The sequence below is a fragment of the Balaenoptera physalus genome (genome assembly GCF_965194825.1).
Source record: "Balaenoptera physalus genome assembly, chromosome: 11".
Taxonomy (NCBI): domain Eukaryota; kingdom Metazoa; phylum Chordata; class Mammalia; order Artiodactyla; family Balaenopteridae; genus Balaenoptera; species Balaenoptera physalus.
This window is the reverse complement of record NC_138896.1, coordinates 77,466,608-77,485,648: the sequence shown is the minus strand read 5'-3', so window position 1 is coordinate 77,485,648 and position 19,041 is coordinate 77,466,608. Positions and strand designations below refer to the sequence as shown.

The following is a 19,041-nucleotide window of genomic DNA, read 5'->3' as shown; positions in this document are numbered from 1 at the left end:
CAGTTTTTTTATCTGTAAAGTGGGGATAATAGCAGTCTCTAGTAGGGCTGATAGTAAGGTCATATGCATTTGAGTTGCTCTTGGTTCTTATGGGCTTCTGCCCCTGTGATAGCAGCCATTGAAGACTTTGAATATGCCCCTCCCCCGGCAGCCTACATCAGAACATTGGTGTGACTGACTAGAAGAGATGACAACAGCAAAGTGCTGTGCTTGGCACACAGCAAGGGCTAGGAAAGCCTAGTTATTATCACTGATATTCACGGGAGGCTCTGTCTCACAGTGCCAGCCTTCTTTCTGCTACTGTTAAGGATACTAATCTCTACATCATTAGAAAAGTACATAGAACTCTTTCTCTATAAATAATTCTGCCCCCATGGGCTGCATTGGGTGATAGCAGAACAGAGGTGGTGATATTCTCAGCTATAATTGCTGCCCATAACCCTTTGGGGAATTCCTCAGGTTCCTAAGGTGACAGCAGGAAGTACTTTATCAGAATAATCTCCCTCCCTTGCTTTTAGAAGGGAAAAGAAAAGAAAAACTACAAAAAAAGTGCAATAAGGAAAAAGAACAGGTCATCTATTCATGTGGAGTTTGGTTCATGCTAAAACATTCTTTCCTCTCCTGCCCATTTTATAGATACAGGAACTGAGGCTCATGGAAGAGTGATTCAGTTTGAGTCACAGAGTGAATATTTGGCAGAAACAGTGTTAGTGCTAGGCCTGTGTTACTTGCCTAAGAAAGGTGAGAGATCTATCTCCCTAGGTAATGAGAAGTCTCAGAGCTGTCCATGAAAAGGCCTGGTAGTCACAGAAATGTTAGTCCTGTGCAGATCTTAGACTTTTGCTGAGATTCCCACAAAAACAGACACAGAGACAGGGATTTGGTGCAGGTAGTTTATTTGGGAGGTGATCCCAAGAAGCATGGTGAGAAAATTGAGAAGTGATACAGGGAAGTGAGAGGCAGATAAAGATGTATTAATGGGTGGTTTCCCAATGTAGTCAACCAGGGCTGCACCCTGCTGGGGACCTACTGAGAGATTCTGGAACACACCATAGTATGGTCCCACTAAGGGACTGGGATACTGGTTATTTATCCATCACCTCCCTCCCTCATAGATTGAGGGTTTTTCTAAGGGCATGAACTGCCCAACTCTTTTGTCTGCCCTGTTCCCTGGCGAAACCTGACCAGAGGAAGACCTCACGCAGAGAGAGGTACAGGGGCTTGAGGTGGGCAGATAGCAGCACATCCAGGACTGCCCATTCAGTCTACAAGTGACCTCCAGTGTGGAACAAGAGGGTATGGGAGGGGCACTGACTTCCCTATAACAATTAAAAATAAAATAAAATAAGGGTACTTAATGAGTAGGTACAAAAATAGCAGCTAAACCGTCCATGGTGACTACTAATTTTCTGTCTATAAATAAGGACTAAAGGAAAATGGCTTCAGCAAAGTTGGGAGGGAGAGTCTCATCAATGTCCTGTTTGGCTGCAGATGGATGGCAGGAAGGACTGATGAGCTAAATGAGTCGGAGGAGGTCAGAGCAGTTTTCAAGGCAGGACTGATGCTGCAGCAGTAGATTGTATGGATATTTGTAAATACATAGATGTCCAGAGCCCGGCCCATTTTCCCAGAGATGTCATAGTTTGACATGTGTGAGCATATGGTTATGGCTCTTCTTAAATTCTTTCCAGAATGCCCCAAGCGGATAAGTTCTGAGAAATAAGATAGGAATTATCATCTCAAGTATTTTTCCTGCTCTCCGCACATCCAATAAAGGAATGAGGAAAGCACCTCCCCAACACACACACACACACACACACACACACACACACACACACGTCATGTTTTGGGTTCCAATCCCCCTCATTGACCTATTTTTCCTCTCATGGTGATTAGAGAGTGAGTTTACCATGGAATCTCCCCAGTCCACTCTTCCTTATACCCATGTCCACACCAACTTTCAAATCTTGGCTCAAGGGACATCTGACCCATGGAGCCTTATTGATGTCACAGCCCTTAGCTAGAGGGGATTTCCCCTGCCTCCAGACACTCATGAAAGCCAAGCCTTTCTCCTTGTTTTTCTTCTCATACTGTGTTATAGTCCATCCTCTAATTCCTCATATATTTATCTTTGCTTTGTTGCATGCATCTGGCCTGTGACCTTACCCTTCATACACTACTGTAGGACTCTGGAGTCAGAAACCTGGGTTTAAGTCCTGTTCCTCTACTCACCAGCTGAGTGATCATGGGCTTGGTTTCCTCATCTGTAAAAGACAGCTCATAAGAATAGCTATCTCAGGATTCAATGAATGCATTCTGCTCAGACACTTAGCCTGGCACATAATTGCTCTAGTCTTTATGGTTGCAGGAGTTTGGTAAGTGTTGAATGAATTTCTGTGCAATGTCCACAGTAGAAGGTGTCCCTCCGGTGATTCTTACTTACTCCCATAAGGGTCCCTAATGCAGCATATTCCCCTAATAGTTTCTTCACCCTCCTGCTTCATTTTGTCCTGCAAGAGTGACCCAACCACTGGAACCCAGACCCCACTCAATTATGATTCATTGCCGTGTGGGCCTGGTGGATGTTCAGGAAATCCCTTCCCTTTTCACTGTTCAGTTGTTGTCTGGTTTTTTCATCTTTAGCTCAGAGACAAGAACTGTTGACCTTGCTCTAACTTCACAAAAACATGACCAGAAGAAGAGTTCTGGACTATTTCGGATTTCCCTGGCAGGAAAGAGGGAGAAAGAAAACCTGAGAGAAGAAAGTGTAATTGCTATTGTATGGTATTATCTCCATATCCCATAGCAACAAATCTTATTATATATTTTTTCTTATTTAAACCATAGTCATGAAGGTTTTATTGTTAACTTGATCCAGATGACTGATCAAAGCATAGTTCATTATTGCCACCTTGCTAAAATATTTTTAAAGGCAGCTTTAATGTTACACTTTTATAGCTACATATTGCTATTAAGGTATTGAGTCTATTACTAGTCAATCAAGGATTTTCATTTTGTTTCAAGAGCTCCTTGGATAAACTCTTCAGAAATGTCAAAAGAGATGGAGTGTATGACACCTTTTCACAGATGGTGTTCATCAGGGATTTTAGTTAATGGATACAGTTTCAGTTTTCCACGGTTGACTTTTGGTGCTAATAAAGTATTCTAAAGATTCCTGCTCTTCCAAACGCTAGAAGATAGGAAGGAAATGAACCCCATAACACTCCCACACTCTTCATTCTTAATGATGTAAGTACCCAAAGACAGGGAGTATTTCAGTAGGTCCATTTTATTCAAGAACAGAATATTTCTCAAACAAGAACAATTTGACTTTTGTAACAGCTCCGAAACTATACATTTATCCTGCTCTCTCACTCCCAAGAACAACAACAACCAAAAACAAATGCACACTAGGGAAGGTTAAACTATCACATGAAGAGTTACATACTCACCTGGCTCATCATAGATGCTAATTGTGTATTTTTTCCTTTCATCCGTTCAGAAGTGGGCTGTTCATGCCTTCGTACATTTACACATTTATTCCACACACATTTACTTGCTACTTATATACCGGACTCTGTGCTAGGTGGTGAGTCCAAGGGTAATTCACACCTAGTGCTTCCCTCAAGAGAATTTCAACCTAGTGGCGGACAAAGCCCAGAAAGCACGTGACTATTTACCATTCATTGACATAAGTGCTATGATGGAAGCGGGTGGGGGTAGGTACAGAATTCTGAGAGAGGCAGTAGAGGGGCACTTAATCCCTTCTGGGGTGGACTTACTGAAAGTGGTTCTGGAGGTGATGGTGTTGAAGCTAAGACCAGAAGAACTAATGAGTATAACCCAGGTAAAGGGGGAGAGGATAAAAGGCATGACAGGACCAGAGATCAGCCTGTCCCAGGGCAGGGAGGGGAGGATAGACGGCCGAGAGGTGAACAGCAGTTACCTCACAAGAGCTTCATAAGCTACGGAGGAGATGGGGCTCTTTCCTGAGGGCAGTGGGGAGCCTCTGAGGAATGTAAAGCCAGGTAGTAACAGAGGTCTGATGTCACTCTTGACTACAGATTGTGTTCAATGCGAGGCAAGAGTGTAGCAGGAGAACTGTTAGGAACCTATTGCCCCAGAGAAATAAGGTGGCGCCTGGAAGAAAGAGGAAGTAGAAAATGAAATCTGATGAGATTTGTCTCAGCAGTCATGACATAATACAGTAAAACCAATATAACACAGTTAGCCAAAGGTGAACGTGTCAGGTCAGCAGTTTGGTAAACTCTGAAAAGGAAATAAAAATGGGCTTCAGTGAATTACTAAATGAGGCCATGAGTTGCCAAGTGCAGAGCTGTGGAAAGCTATCTAGTTCCAACTCCATATTAGCTTTCCTGGGATTTCAGTTATGACTGCCCAGAGGATTTGCTGTCTAAGGCTTTGTGGTGGGCACCTTGTATATCTATCTGATGGCTACAGGGATGTGAACCATCACCTGGTAAACATGTCTGGAAATATTTGAGCAAATAGTATCCTTGTTCCAATCCTTCTTAAAATTTTCTGCAGTTTTTCTTCCATCCACCTTTAGGGAATGTTATTCATGGCTTCCTATCCTTCTAGACCATTCTTGGTGTGTTAGGAAACGAATATAATTGGGTGGAGATGAGGATAGGTAGTGTAGAATGAAAAAATTTTTTAAGAGATCCATTTCCAATTTGACAATTAAATGGGCAGGATTGGCCAAACTTTTCTACGGAAGGGAAAACTAGCAACCAGCCTGTAAGAAGTCGGTCATAGTTTAGGGGACGTGCTACAAGCGAGATAAATAAAAATGGTCTAAAATATCAGGCTAAACTCTCATTTTTCATCTCCATTTCACACTCTTCTCTTCCAGCCCAGACTAATCAAAAGAAGCCTCTTCCGCTCACAATTGCTCTGTGTACATTTCCCCCAGATCTGGTATTCACATGAACAACATGGTTTATTTATATTTCAGCACCAAATTGGAAAGATGACATCATTCATTTACAGTCTTTATCCCATGACATGCCTATTCTCCAACACCTCATTTCAGCAGACACATTTAGGACTGCATATAGCATCTTGTTTAGCTTGTACATTCTTTTATGGGATACAGTTCAAAGGTAGGGAACTTTAAGCTTGTCGCTGGTAAGAAAATAATCTCATAAAATCACAGGAGCTTCCCCAAAGGATAAGGGCATTATGATGTTTACAATAGCAGAGTTATTATTTGTTCATTTAGGCTTCATCATTCATTCTTGGGCGAGTCCCTTCCTTCTTGACCATAGCAGATCTTACAGCTCCCTTCAGACTTTCAGAATTCTATTAGAAGAAACAATTCCAGATTTATTAGTTCATGAGTTCAAAAGTATAGGCTCCTGACACTACTGGAATTTTAGGTGTAAACGCTGAATTTCACAATCTCGTGTACAAGAGATTCCCGGTTAGGGGAATCTCAGCACTTGGTCGGCAACAGCTCCACTGACCTGCTCTTTCTCACAAGATGTAACTTGTCCGTTGGGTCTTCTGACACTTTAAGTGGACAAGTGAAGGATGGAAATGCTATCAGCTGCCAAAGGTTGCCTGAGATTTTTTAATTAGATTTTTAGGTGGCTCTTTCCCTCTACTTTTATTGTTTTTATCCATACACATGCATGTTTTTACGTCCACTCTGGGGCCTTTCAAATACCGTACACATTTTTAAAAAATGGAGTGAGTAAATCATGAGACATCCTCTGTCACATAGAATTGCGATGTGAGGTGTTTCCAAAACTTAACAGAACTGAAGCATTTATGAGAAGGCTATTTCTACCTGTTCGGCTGTTTGCCTTTTTTTGCTAGCAACACGGCTAAGAGAAAAGCCTAGCGATTGAGAATTGGAAGGCCCGGAAAATCTCCATGTTCTATGTCAAGAAAGAGACTCTGGGGGCTGAAATCTATGCCTTGATTTCCTAGCTATAAATGAAGATAGTAATAATTCCTCCCAGGAAAGTTTTGAGGTTAAGTTAGATCATACATGAAAAATACTATAAGAGTAGACTGCTAGGTCCAGAATTATTATCAGAGTATTATTTATATTACATAGTAAAATTCCAACTGGCTGGAGGCTCTGCCAGCCTCTGACTTCCAGCTGTCTTAAAGTGCTGATGGCTTGGTGTCATGAGCCACCAGTGGTATTGTTATGGCAACTCATGAGATGTCCTCAACTCTTAGTGACCTTCCCTGGCTAAGGATAGTCATGCAGCTCGCCTCTAGAACGGCAGCATCGCTCAAAATTATGGCCCCTTCTTTCTTTCAGTCACTGTTTGCAACAGCATGCATAATGTTATCTACATCTATTTGGCCCTGTGTTAGATTCTGGAGAGAGGCAGATGAAAGAAACAGCCTCAAGTTTACTGACAAATGGACAGATAAATCGGTGGTTGGAGAGGGGTGGTAAGCAGGAGGCACACGTCACCTGCTCTCAAGGGTGGGGTCAGGAAAAGGCCAGACGCAGAAGTTAGAGGCAAGGGAAGGTGGCTGGGGGAGGTGTCACAGGCAAAGGCAACAACATGTATTAAGAAGGAGAAGTGTCTTCCAGTAAACAACGGCAACAATAATAGTAATAGTAGCATGACTTTTATTTCAAGCCCATTATGTGCCAGATCCTGGACTGACTTGAAGTCCATCGTATCATTTTCTCCTTAGAACAACCCCAGGGAAGGGGGTACTATTGCTCCCATTTTGAAGTTGAGGAAACTGGGGCCTAGAAATAGTTAACTCTCAGGAGACCACGTAACCAGCAAAGAGGTGGGGCAACACTTGACCCCAGACGGCCTCATCTCCAAACCCACACTCGTCGTCTCTACATTTCCTGGCTTTCTGAGCTGGATATCTTTATCTGCCTTTTTCCATGGTCTTTAGGCAGTTTTCTAGATTCTGTGACCCTGTTAGGTCGATTGATCGTTGGTCTCTTTCTTGCCCCACATAATAAAACAGTACAATTCTATGGCCCTTGGGGTTTAACTATGACACCTAGTTGTCTCATGTGACAAACATAACAGGGAGTAAAGCTCTTTTCCATCAACTTCTCTTTTCTTTGCTTAATTTCTTCCAAGAACAATATCAGTTAAAATGTCCATAGAGTGCCCTTTCCCTAGAAGTCATCATGGTAACAAACCATCCCCATCAGTATTTTTGCATTTGGCAGCTTTTAAGTGGATTTCTCTGCCTTGTCTTGCAAGGCCACTGTTTGTCTGTCGTTCTCTGTCTCCATCCAGGCCTTTTCCACCTTGTCATCCAGGGCTTCCCTCTCTTGCTTGCTCTAGGGTGTAGGATGTGACCATTGACAGTATGTGATTGCAGGCTTACTCCGGATCTCTGTGATCGCTTGATAACATAAAACAAAGCACTTTCGTATGTGTCCATTTATTGCCTTTTAAATCTCATGGGGGAAGTACACTTATGTCTCTGAATGGAGATCCAGCAACATAGTGGCTTCAAGGATGTGACAAAACCTCTTTCGCCAAAGCTCATGGCATGGTGCATTCTTTGTTAAGTTTCAATGTAACTAAAAATGAGAACTGTTCCTAAAAAAGGAACAAAGGGAGCCCTATAGGTGCTGTAATTATGCCCTGAGTCTCTTTGGCTGGTGTTCTAGCTCCTGATGGAATCTTCCCTGGTTTTTGTTCTGTGCAGACCCAGAACAGAATGAAGCTGATGGCGGACAGCTATGATGAGGACCACCACCACTACCACCACCACCACCATCACCACCACCACCGATCTCCTGGGAGGTCGCAACATTCCAATCACAGGCCCTCTCCTGACCAGGTCAGTTTCATTGCCGCTTACCTCCAAGACCCCTTTTACCCTTTGGATATTTTAAGATAAAATAAATAATCCTCAAGAAATAATAAACAGCATAAAGTGATACGTTCTTTGAACTGAAACTAATAGCTTTGGTATTTATTTCCATCACTCAGGGAATCTAAATGTTTTCCTTTCTCCTTCCTCTTTAAGGTTTTGTCTGTTCTTGTTTATGTTATGCATTTTCTTTCCTCCTCTCCTTTCTTCTTTCATAGATATGTAGTCTGTTGCTGGCTCAGTATCTAATGGTGGCTTACTCTGGAATGTCTCTTTCAGAGTTTTAAGAGAAAGCATTTTGTTTCCATGAGCTTGGCAATCAGAGAAGCCTTGAGTTTGGTGAGGACAGTCCTAGAAAATTCCTTAGTGATGCAAATTAAAAGTGGGGTAAAACAACATGAAAAGAAATCAGTTTTGCTTGCATTTTAGCCAGTGAAGTCAAGGGGTCCAGTTTATTTGATTTGGACCCTATCTTCTCCCTTAACTAAGTAAAGAAGTGAAGAGATGGATTGACAAAAACACAGCCCTCTTGTGGTTTTCAACGATATTCACATTCACCCACCACATGCAAAAACTATTTATGTTTAGCATTAAAACTCTTGAAGGTAAATTTTGTGGAAATTATGAAATTAAATGCAAACTAGCAGGATAATATAGTCAATATTGACAGTAATTCCTCCTTTATTGTACTATGACCTTTTTTTAAAAGTAGTTTAACTTATACAATAAATTTTAAGAGGGATGGGGTCATAGGTAATAGAATGGAATCATCTGGGTAAATGTGAATGCCTTTGTTCTATATTTCTAAATATGCGAGGGAAGGGTTTATTTGAATTACCTGTGTGAGGATGGGTTTACCTGTTTGTTGGAGGAAGGGGTGCTTATTGTACTCCTAAAATTTTTTTTTCAGGTGGCTCTGTTTCCTTTTTACCTCATGTCACTCCATCCCATAGGAGAAGTTAAGATTCCAAGTCTCCAAGGTGTTTTCCCAGTAGTACAACTCCAGGGGGCACCATTTATATAGTACACAACATAAAATATATCCCCTGGAGCTGTGCAGTGAGGTAGCTCCAGTCGGAGGGCTCCTCGCCCCCAGCTTGGCCCTATCCTTGTACTGGGAAACATTTGCCCTCGGAGACCTCAACCCTGGAGAAGATGTCCACACAGGACATCTTAGTTTCTGAAGCCAAGTGCAGAAAGGCACCAGTTTATGTCATTATCTCTCAAAAATGGTTCTCAGTTTGGAGATCAGCAAAATGGAGAGAGAGATTAACTTTATGTCATTATCTCGTATGTCTGTGGTTTGGGTCTGATTTGTTTTTATTTATTCAGTTCTCATCCCTCACAACCACCACCACCTCCCCACACTCACCTGCCGCAGTATACCTGGCATCCTGCTAACTAATTCATTCTCACTCTTGATCCCTGCCCTTTGCTCCTTGACCTTCTGCCATGAGGTGTAAGTGTAAGGCTTTATGGGTGCTAGAAGGCCACCCTGGAATTTCCCCCAGAGAAACAGGAACAGAGAGCACTATAGGGACGGAAAGAAGGTTTGGAAGCAAATTGGGGAAGTGGTTTGCACGAGCACCTGCTGAGATAACCGTCTTGTTTCATCACGGAGACACATACACTAATGTGTCCTGCTAGAAACACAGCACCAGTTCAAATTTACCTTCCTTGTGAATGATATTTTTTACAAAAGTTAGTCTCCGGATACCTTTCCAGAGATCTTTAATTATTAGACTAGGGTACTTGCCTGTTTGGTTGACCCTCTTAAGTTTGTCTACAGACACTAGAGGTTGTCATGGGGCAGAAATAATTGCTCAGGGGTGGTGCCCTCCACAGAAGAATTAGCATTCCTTGAGGAATGTCTGACTAACATACGTGGTCAGGACCTCTGGTACACATTTCTCATTGGCGCCGTTAGGAAGGTGGTGATGACCCTCCGCTTTCACATTCTCCGTCTCAGTAACTATGTAAGCAAGCCATGAACATAGAGGCAGAGAGCCTCATCCTCTTCTACAGATGAAACCTCCAGGCCCTGAGAGCGGGGCGTCCTCAACTGACTAGAGTCCTGCTGCTGGGTCTTTGCTCATTCACCCGATACTTGGAGCACATGTTCCATGCCGGCCACTTTGCTGGGCTTGGGGAAGAGGATGATGGGTAATACCCCTGTATTCAAGGGGTTTGCTGTCTGGTTTAGAGCAAAGGTCTGATGTCTCATTCAGTTCTGTTCAGGATGTTGTCAATCAGAACAAGACAGATAACAGGTAGTTATAACTTAATTAGGGGGCCCATGACTTAGGAACTGCAGTGGGGTTCACTGTGAAAGTGAAATACCTTTAATCAGAAGGATAGCTTTGTGGTTTTAAACTGGAGTCAGCTAGGCTGTAAAGTTCCCTTGGTGCACTTTTTCAATCAGAGAAGGAGGCTTAAGTTAGGAGCCCTGGTAGGAATAGGTTGACTCCAATGATGGAGATGGCAAGATCCCCTGGGCTGGTTGCCCTTTCTGACTAGGTATCCCAGGTCTTGGACAGTGATGCCTTCCCCTATACAGGATTTTGAGATTCATATTCACCAACTCATCTATCAATATGTGCACTGTTATAAATCTAAGTAAGTCCCAGACTGTAACAGTTATTGAACAGCTGGGAAGTCTTTCCCAGTTGATTGCAAAAGCTACACATAATTGTGTAAGTATATATACTAATATGTATGGAGTGGAACTACTTCTTCGGAGAAAGTGACAGCTTTATCTCAGTATGTGACAACATTAGAGTCTGAATAACGGATTGATTTGGATGAGATTTAAACTAAACACTCTTGATGTTAATTGAACTGACTTAAAGGGGAAAGGTCTCTTCCAGGGATTCCTGATTCCCTTCCCATGAATCTTCCAGCCCTGACCTTCCGTGGCCATGAGGCTGACCAACTATATCTTCTAGAAGAGGGGCTACAAAATGTTGACATTGCCTTTTGAGCTTTATTAAGAGGTCAGATACATGTAAAAATGAAGAAATATAAAAAATCAGCCACTTTTCTACTTTTCCAGAGAAACTCATTTTTCCTTAGGAAATTCAATTTAAGTATTGCCAGGTACTTGCAGAGTTAGATTCTTTTTCCATTTCTTGCCTATCCCTCTCTCCTTTACTATGATTTTGCTTTCTTGGGAGAAACTGAATCCAAGGGTTATAAGTCTAGACTGGGATTTCCCAAAGTAACGTTTGGAACATTAGTCCCATGAGGAAAGTCTTGAAATAAAGATTTGGTGGGCAAAGAATTTTGGGAAAGTGCTGTGTATTATAACACGATCTTGGAGAGTCTTGGTACAATTAACAGATCAAAGGATCTATAAAGCCATATAAGAAAGAAAGCTCTCCAATTTTATTTAACCCAGCGTTTCCCAGATTTATTTGATCATGGAATCTTTTTTCTTCTTCTTCTTTTCTAGTAACATCTGTGCTCTGAGAAATACTGTTCTCAGAGTATCAGGTGAAGAAAGAGACTACCCAGTTTAAAACAGGGCTGACCCAGTTTCCACCAGTGTTTTTCACCAGAAGGTGAAGTCTTGAGGCAAATTTTCCTTATGCTTTGCATAGCAGAAAATGAGAGTGTTCATTTCTTAGGATAACTTTTTTTCAGACTCTAACATCTGAGAATGAGTTATCCCACCACAAAAATCAATAGATTGGAATTAAGGGAGCCATTACAAGAATGAAGACCCAGGAAAATGAGAATAATCATAAATACATGGCTCTTCAGAGATAAAAAATGAGTGTCATAAGGGGAAGAGAATATGGAGAACATGTAAGAGAAGTCAGTGGGGTGTGGCAGTCCAACAGCCTAGACCCCCTACCCAAGAAAGGAACAGTTAATGTTTGGTGGCCTATGACCCCCAGGATAGCCACAGTCATTGAATATGTTCAAGCAGAACATTCAGAGAAACACCAGTAATGCCTTAGGAAATTCTTCAAACCAAGAAGCGGGCACAGAGGCAGACAACAAATATTTCCCATGACACAAGCTACTGGTGAGCTTTGAGAAATAATTAAGACCAAAGAATAAATAGTACATGCTGGAGACTCATTAGTGATTTTATTTTATTGAAGTTACCGAGTCTGACTGATTTTAGAAAAGCTCAGTGGAAACGCAACTTCTCCTAAATGCCCTCTGTACCTGTCATTGTCACTCTCTGTCATTTTCTTTAAGTAGCATCTTTCCTTGTCTTACCATGATGCCAAGAGTTTTTACTTATTTTTCTAGGCATCGTATGCTTTTTATAGTCATATTTCATTAATCTCCTTCCAGTGGCTCCCAGGTATGGACTAACACCCCCATGGATAAGAAAAGTATGGCATCAGGGTGAACACCACACTTCAGCCAACTCAAAATGCCAGGCTTGTTCAGACTGCCCTTTGGCTTCCAGGACTCACACTTCTGTCCTTGGGTCTTGAGTCGGATGTTGGGTCTTTAAGGACCTGGATCGTACTGCTTTTTTGTGTGCAAAATGCACCTCTGTTTGGTAAAGCATCTGCCGTTCTGATTCTAATTTGTGGGGGCCTAACTGGCAAAAACGTAAACATTCTTTTTGGACTGGAAACCCCAGAATATATGGCCACTTTCCAAGCCTAGAGCTTCCCTCTCCTCTGTCTCCCTCTTTCTTTGAATGGAAATTCTCACTCACAGGGGTTGGAAAGATCAAGGCATTTTGAGCACCTTGAAGACTTTCAGATCCCAATTGAAATTGAAATTTCACATTTTACTTATAGAAATCTTACTTCTAAAGGAGGGCTGCGGAGTCCAGGAGCATGGAGGCATAAGACTTATTAAATTGATTAAGGAAATTTGGGGTCGTATCTTATGTCATATTCATACTCCTGGTTACATATTGCAGAGCACAGTCACACCTGTCTGGCCCACAGTAGGCACTTGATAAATGTCTGTTGAATGAGTTGTTCTCGTAGTACCTTTGGGAAATAGGGCAGATGGGAGTATCCCCATTGTACAGATAAAGACACTGGAGCTTAGAGAGGCTGTTAATTTTTCATAGTCGCACACCTGAAAATCAACAGGCCCAAGAGCAGGGCCTGAGTCTCTGAGTGCTGTACCCTGTGGGCAAACCTCCTTGGATGTCAGTATGGATATATTTATGCAACCACATGTATTAAATATGGTTGCATGGCTACAATATCGATTTCCTCTAGAATGCAAATGTGTGTTTTCCCTTTCCTGTCCAACTGTAGCAAATTTTCTCTTATTTTGATTTATTTTCCAAATTTGAATTAAAATGTCATCCCATCAGTTCTCTTCCCATTTGCCCCAGCCTTCATCGACATTATTTCCATTCTTCTGTTTGTGACCATTCATTTCATTCTCCCCCATTTCCCCTTGCCCTTTACTCTTCTCTATTCCTGCTGTCACTGTGCCAGTGAAAATGTGGCTTCTTATGACTCTCCCACTGCCCTCGAGTCACCAGAGTGAGATCCTCAAGGAGTAGAGAGCCTGGCACAGGGAAGGAGGGGAATTGCTCTAGGTTACAGCGGGCCCTTGGCAGTGGATTTCCAGGATCCACATTCTGTTGCTTACTCATTCATGAGCCTCTGTACACACAAGGCCTGGGACAGGTCAGGCCCCCAGAGCAAAGTAGAGGATGCTTCACTTGGCCCAGGGCTGCCATCAGATCAGCCAGGGCGATTGGAGTACTTTCAGATAGTGACCTTATTGTGGCAGAAGCTGGGTTTTCTATTTTGCATCCTCAGCTTTAGGGTGTCCACTCTGCTAATCTATTCCTAGAAATTTGATTGCCCTAATCCTAAATATTACCCACTCCACTTGGCAATTTCCAGAATCTGCCTGCAGATGTAAATAGTGACCTTTGGTCCATTCTCTGTTGCTCCTGTTTACTGTGTGGTCCCAGCATGTGTTGGCTCTCAGCTGAAACATGAGTTTGTACCACTGGACACATTTCAGAGCACTGAATGTCCACTTCCATTTTCTGCTGAAAATTCCTATAGAATTCTGCTTGAGACACATGTTATTTTCCCATAAGCCATCAAATAACTTGTTCACTAGAGAACCCAGACCTAGCTTTGGCTTTCTTTTCAAACTAGTGGTCATGAGACAGATATACAGATCGTATTTTAAGATATAATGAAATTATCCCAGTGATTCTCGCCATGCTGACTGCACCTGTGCTCTCTTCAAAGCAGCTGCAACGCTCGCCACGTTGGTTTTGAGATTTCTGGTCTCAAAACATGTCCCCTCTACCCTCTTCTTTCAGGCAAAAAAAACCATAAGGTAGAGTTAGTTCCGAAAATAAAAACAAGGTTCCTGCTCTCTCTCCTTCCCACCTCTGTCCATGCTGCATACTCCTGAGCTCCCAGATTGAATTAGTCAGTGTCCTGCAGAGCATTCGCATAGGAGGGGAACTTCCAGCCATCAGGTCCTCATGGAGGTGTGGTTGGAGGCAGGTGACATTTCCAAGCCCCATGTGTTTCTTGGCCCCAGATCTGTCTTGTAACCGCACCCACCCCCCTGCTTTTCTCTTCTTCCTCTTCCTCTGCCTCCCAGGGCCTTGAATTTTATGTTTGGTTAACAGGAGTTGGTGGAGTCTCACTGTCCACCCAGAGAAGGAAGAAGTCACAGCAGTTCCTCCCTGGGCCCTGTTACTTCTCAGAAAGCCAACTCAAGGCCCTGGGATTCCCCACTTGCCCTCTTTGTGAAATGCTGGTTGGGATTCTGTGATTGATGCCCTGTTTTCCTTGCACTTTCACCAACAGATTAGCCAAAGTGCAGCCCTTTGAATTCTAACAAACAGACGAGGGGTTTAACTTGCTCCATTGCCCCCCAGAAGATGGATTCTGTATATAGAGTTGTTATTCCTAGCTTTTGCTTAGGGAAGGAAAAAAAAAGAATTTATTTTATGTTTTGAGGTTAAATGAATGTGGGATAAATGTATACATAGTGTCCTGTGTGTATATATGTATGTATAGCTATATGTCAGACGAACTGAGGACTTTTCCACATATGGAAGAATTTCTCAAGATCATGTTTAACTAGAAATTTCTCTCCCTAACTTCCCCTGAGTGCGTGTTTGAATATACATTGTATATACATATATGTATGTATGTGTAAATACATTTTCATGTTTCCTACATAGAAGAAAAATTAACTACCACATATCAGAACTTACTATAGTTTCAGAACAAACAAAAAAATTTTTGTTCCCCATGACAGTAACCTAATAAGAAAAGTTACATGTCTTAGGGTTTTAATATCAGTTTCCCATCCAAGCTAGTATGTCTGAAGCTTGACTGAACAAGAGACGATAGAGGTTTTTTGCATTGCAAATCTAATTTCATGGACCACCTCTTGGAAGAAGCCTTTGGGTTTTGGCTTCAAGTAGGGATGAAGCCTTCAAATTCAAAAACCCATGAAGAAACCTCTTGTTGGGCTGATGTTTATTGGATGGGATAAGGGTTCAGGGATTTCAACTGTTCCCACTCTTGGGCCAGTCCTCTGAGAATTGGAGTCAAAGATATCCTGGAATGCATTTTGAACTAAATCTTGTGAGCCACTTGCCTCTTTTCTTTTTGTAAACAATAAATTAATTTTCAAAAATCAAAATATAATTGACCTTTACCATTGTATTAATTTTAGTTATACAACATAATGATTTGCTATACGGTTATACTGTGAAATGATTACCAGAATAAGTTTAGTTAACATCCTTCAGCACACATAATTGCCAATTTGTTTTTCTTGTGCTCACTTGCCCCTTTTCTGATGCTCCTTTTATCACAAGTAGATTGGAAGATGCTGTATTTAAAACTCAACAGATTTTTTTTTAAGTACATGAAGTAGAAAGATAGCTCAGATGTCGTTTTTCTCTTTATCCCTCAAAGACTAACAAAAATCCCTAAAGCTACTAAAACACAAACCAGAGGAATATGTGGTTTCTCACCATTGGGAAATAATGGTGGCAGTTTATTTGTTTGCTTGTGTTTAAGAGCAGAAGCTCTGGAATGACCCTGTCATGGCTGTGTGTGAGGCCACAGGTAAGGAAGGAAATGAGGACAAGTGTCTGAACTGTTGAGGGAGGTATTTAACTGCTCCTTCCTCTCCTAGCAGTTATGTGCTCACCCAACCATTACAGCCACAGGAGAGGAAGCAGGGCGGGGCTGCTACAGCCCTTAGGCAGCTGGCTTTGCAGAAGAGCAGGTTATTGCCAGAGCTCTTTAATCTGGGTGTGATGTTAATTCCTTACATGTAAGCACATGAGGGCACGATTTGATAAACCCTGCCAGGTAGGGTCTTCATGTCTGGGAAGAAGGCAGAGCTGCTTAATGCATCAGGATCTTCCTCTTAGAAAAGGATTTTTCCTTAAAGGAGATTTGAGCCCATTGAAGATTTCAGTCTTACTCTATTTTGGGTAGAGCTGTTTTTCTCCCCTTTCCCTGATTCCTCTTAGTTTTAAACCTTGTTTGCAGTATTAGGGTTTCATTAAGAGATTTGTTGCAGCATCTTTTGAGTCAGCAGGGGTTTTGCAGACACAGTCTACCCTCCCCAGCTTGTAGACGTAACTCATCTTGGCAACATGGAAGCATTGATTCCTTTTCAACTTGCTGCTTTAATCCAGTCACATTTGTCTAAGAGGCAGCTCTTCAGCTCCCCCTTTGAAAGGGGGTGGCCAACCTTGAAAGGTCTGGAAGCAGGGAAATCCATTTTCTATTGCTAAACACCGTTGCCTCTCCTTTTTTCTTGAACTGATGTAATAAGGACCGTGTTGGTCTTCCATACCCCAGGCACTTGCAGCACTCAGGAGATAGGAAACCACAGAAAAGAGAACTGGAAACATTCTTTAAACATTACTGCACACACACAGATTCTGAAAACTACCTTATTTATAGAACAATAGCATTTTAAAAATTGTTTCAGCATCTATATATTAATGAACTGAATAAACCCTAGCTTTGAACAGCCCAGAGATGTTAAAATAACTAAGGATAGTTATTTTACACTATCAGATCCTTTTTACATACACCCTTTTGCCTGTGGTCTTAGGGCAGTATCAAGTAATTTGTTATAATAGTGAGTGACAAACTATCAAATGCTACCAACAGGGATGGTGTGCCCAGTTATATTGTATATGTCTGTAATGTCTACAAGGTAGTTTAATTTACATTCTCCAGTTTAATTCACACAGCAACCCTATGAAGTGTCAGGGTCTTCTGATCCCATTTTCTTTTTGAGGCAACTGAGGAAGTGAAAAGTCAAGAGGCTAGGGGATTTGGTTGCCCACTAGCCAGGAAACAGCAGAACTAGAATCGTGTAAAAAAACACAATTTTCACTCTGTTTAACAAAGCCAAGCATTAATGACTGATGGATGAGGGAGTGAAAATAAAGCCTGTCTCCACCCCACCCCTTTTTTATGGCTATCTGGCAGAGGCTCAGCTTTTAGCAGATGTTGACTTTGGGCTCCAAAAAAATATTGTTGGCCAAAGTACAGCCTTCCAGCATTTCCATCTTCAGCTGGGTATCTTGTATCTTTCAGCTGGGAGAGCTGGCACCAGGCACTAGAGATTGGTTTGTCAGAATTACTTTTGCTTGAAGGAAATAGAAAACTAGTTTCTTCAAGTCACCCTATAATGATAGTCCAAAAAATTGAGAAAGTGCCTAAAGATGCCACATTAGAAGTGAAGGAGAATGCCCCACAAAGAAGACTGAGATGGCTGCCTGCCTCGGGGGTCCCTGTGAGGTGGACTTGCTGAAAACCAACCAGGCTGCACCGGCTTGCAGCCTCTGCCTCTCCCTTGAGAAACAACCCCATGTGTCTTTTAAAACATGGATATCGCCCATCATGTTGCCCCTTAGCCAGTGGCGTTCAGCTTTCTCCAGCTCAGGTTAGAAGAATAAATCAGGAGTGCCGCTAGTACAATGAGAAGGGGACGGAACCATTCTGGGGAGAAACAAGTAAACGCGATCTTGGCAGCCCTAAGGAACTCTGGAATCCAGGCAGCCTTCTCTCTCAGTGGAGTGGAGTCATTCAGAAAAGCAAGGACCGATCCTTATATACTTACTCATTTGAAAATACATGTTAAATTCCCACATATGCTGTGAGGCAGTGTGAAGGGAGTGGAGGTGCTGCCTTTTCCCTCAGGGACCTTGAAATTTGCTGGGGTGCTGCTGATATGCCCTGTAAGGGACAGCCGCTGTGTGCATGTGAGGTTCTCTTTCTTCCAAGAGCCAGAGAGACCCCACCTAAGTTGTACCATCCAGCTCCAACCAGGACCTTCAACAGCTTGCAAAAGGGCGGTGCAAAGTCCTAAGGACTTCAGAGCTGAGCTAAGCAGAACCATCGGATGTTTTCTGGGGCCAGAATGAGGCTTCTTTCTGTGGCTTCAAAGTTCACGTGTCAGGACAGTGTACCTTTGTGGTCAGACAGACTGAAATTTGATCCCGGCTCCACAGCTCCTGGCCAGGTGTCCTTTAGCAAGCTACCTCATCTTTCTCCCTGAGCCTGCCTTTCCCTGTCTGCACAAAGAGCCTCCCCATAACTGTGTCTTGGTGAGACTTAGTGAAGAAACTTGGAAAGCCATCACACTCTCTCTAACCTGGAGCTGGTGCTAATACCCCCTGGCTCATTTCTAGCCCAGGTCAGAAATAAATTAACATTTATACTTAAACAGAACACAAAGCAAGTATCTGAATCTAGATAGGACTTTTCTATTCTTTGGGAGAACTTGTCTGCAAATGGGTCACACAGGCTGTAACAAATACAAATCATGTAAGAGTTTACAGCCATTCCTGACCTTATCACCTGAACAGAGACATCCATTTATGGGCTAAGCATTCTAGGAGGCAGGAGAAGTGGAAGACACAAATGGGAGGTTTCCAGAGGGAAGGTTTGGACTTGACCCTGAGAGAAAACACATTAGTGCACTGACAAGGCTCGAGGCTTGAGGCTCAATACCCTCGTTTCCAGGTTCACGCCCACTGCTTTCCTTTACACATGCTTTCTTTTGCCAATTCTGGCCAAGCCTGCAGTTTGGAAATGCCAAGAGGAGTTGCTTTGCTCGAACCTGGGCACAGAGCACATCATAAATCCCGCGCTATGGTCCTGCTTTTGTGGCTTGCGTGGCCAAAGTTTGCAGAGTCCTGGGGCTTGAAGTTTGCAGAAAGTGTCAGAGAAG

General features: G+C 42.5%; 1 protein-coding gene across 4 annotated transcripts in view; it reads left to right on the top strand.

Annotated features, from left to right (window-relative positions):
* The window catches only part of ERC2 (ELKS/RAB6-interacting/CAST family member 2), a 954,807-nt gene that overhangs the window by 744,434 nt on the left and 191,332 nt on the right, over positions 1–19,041 (top strand). For all 4 annotated transcript variants that reach the window (XM_082414434.1, XM_082414435.1, XM_082414436.1 and 1 more), the window contains one exon: positions 7,681–7,815. In XM_082414434.1, the coding sequence (XP_082270560.1) occupies positions 7,681–7,815 (135 nt within the window). The remainder of the gene's footprint in view (positions 1–7,680; positions 7,816–19,041) is intronic.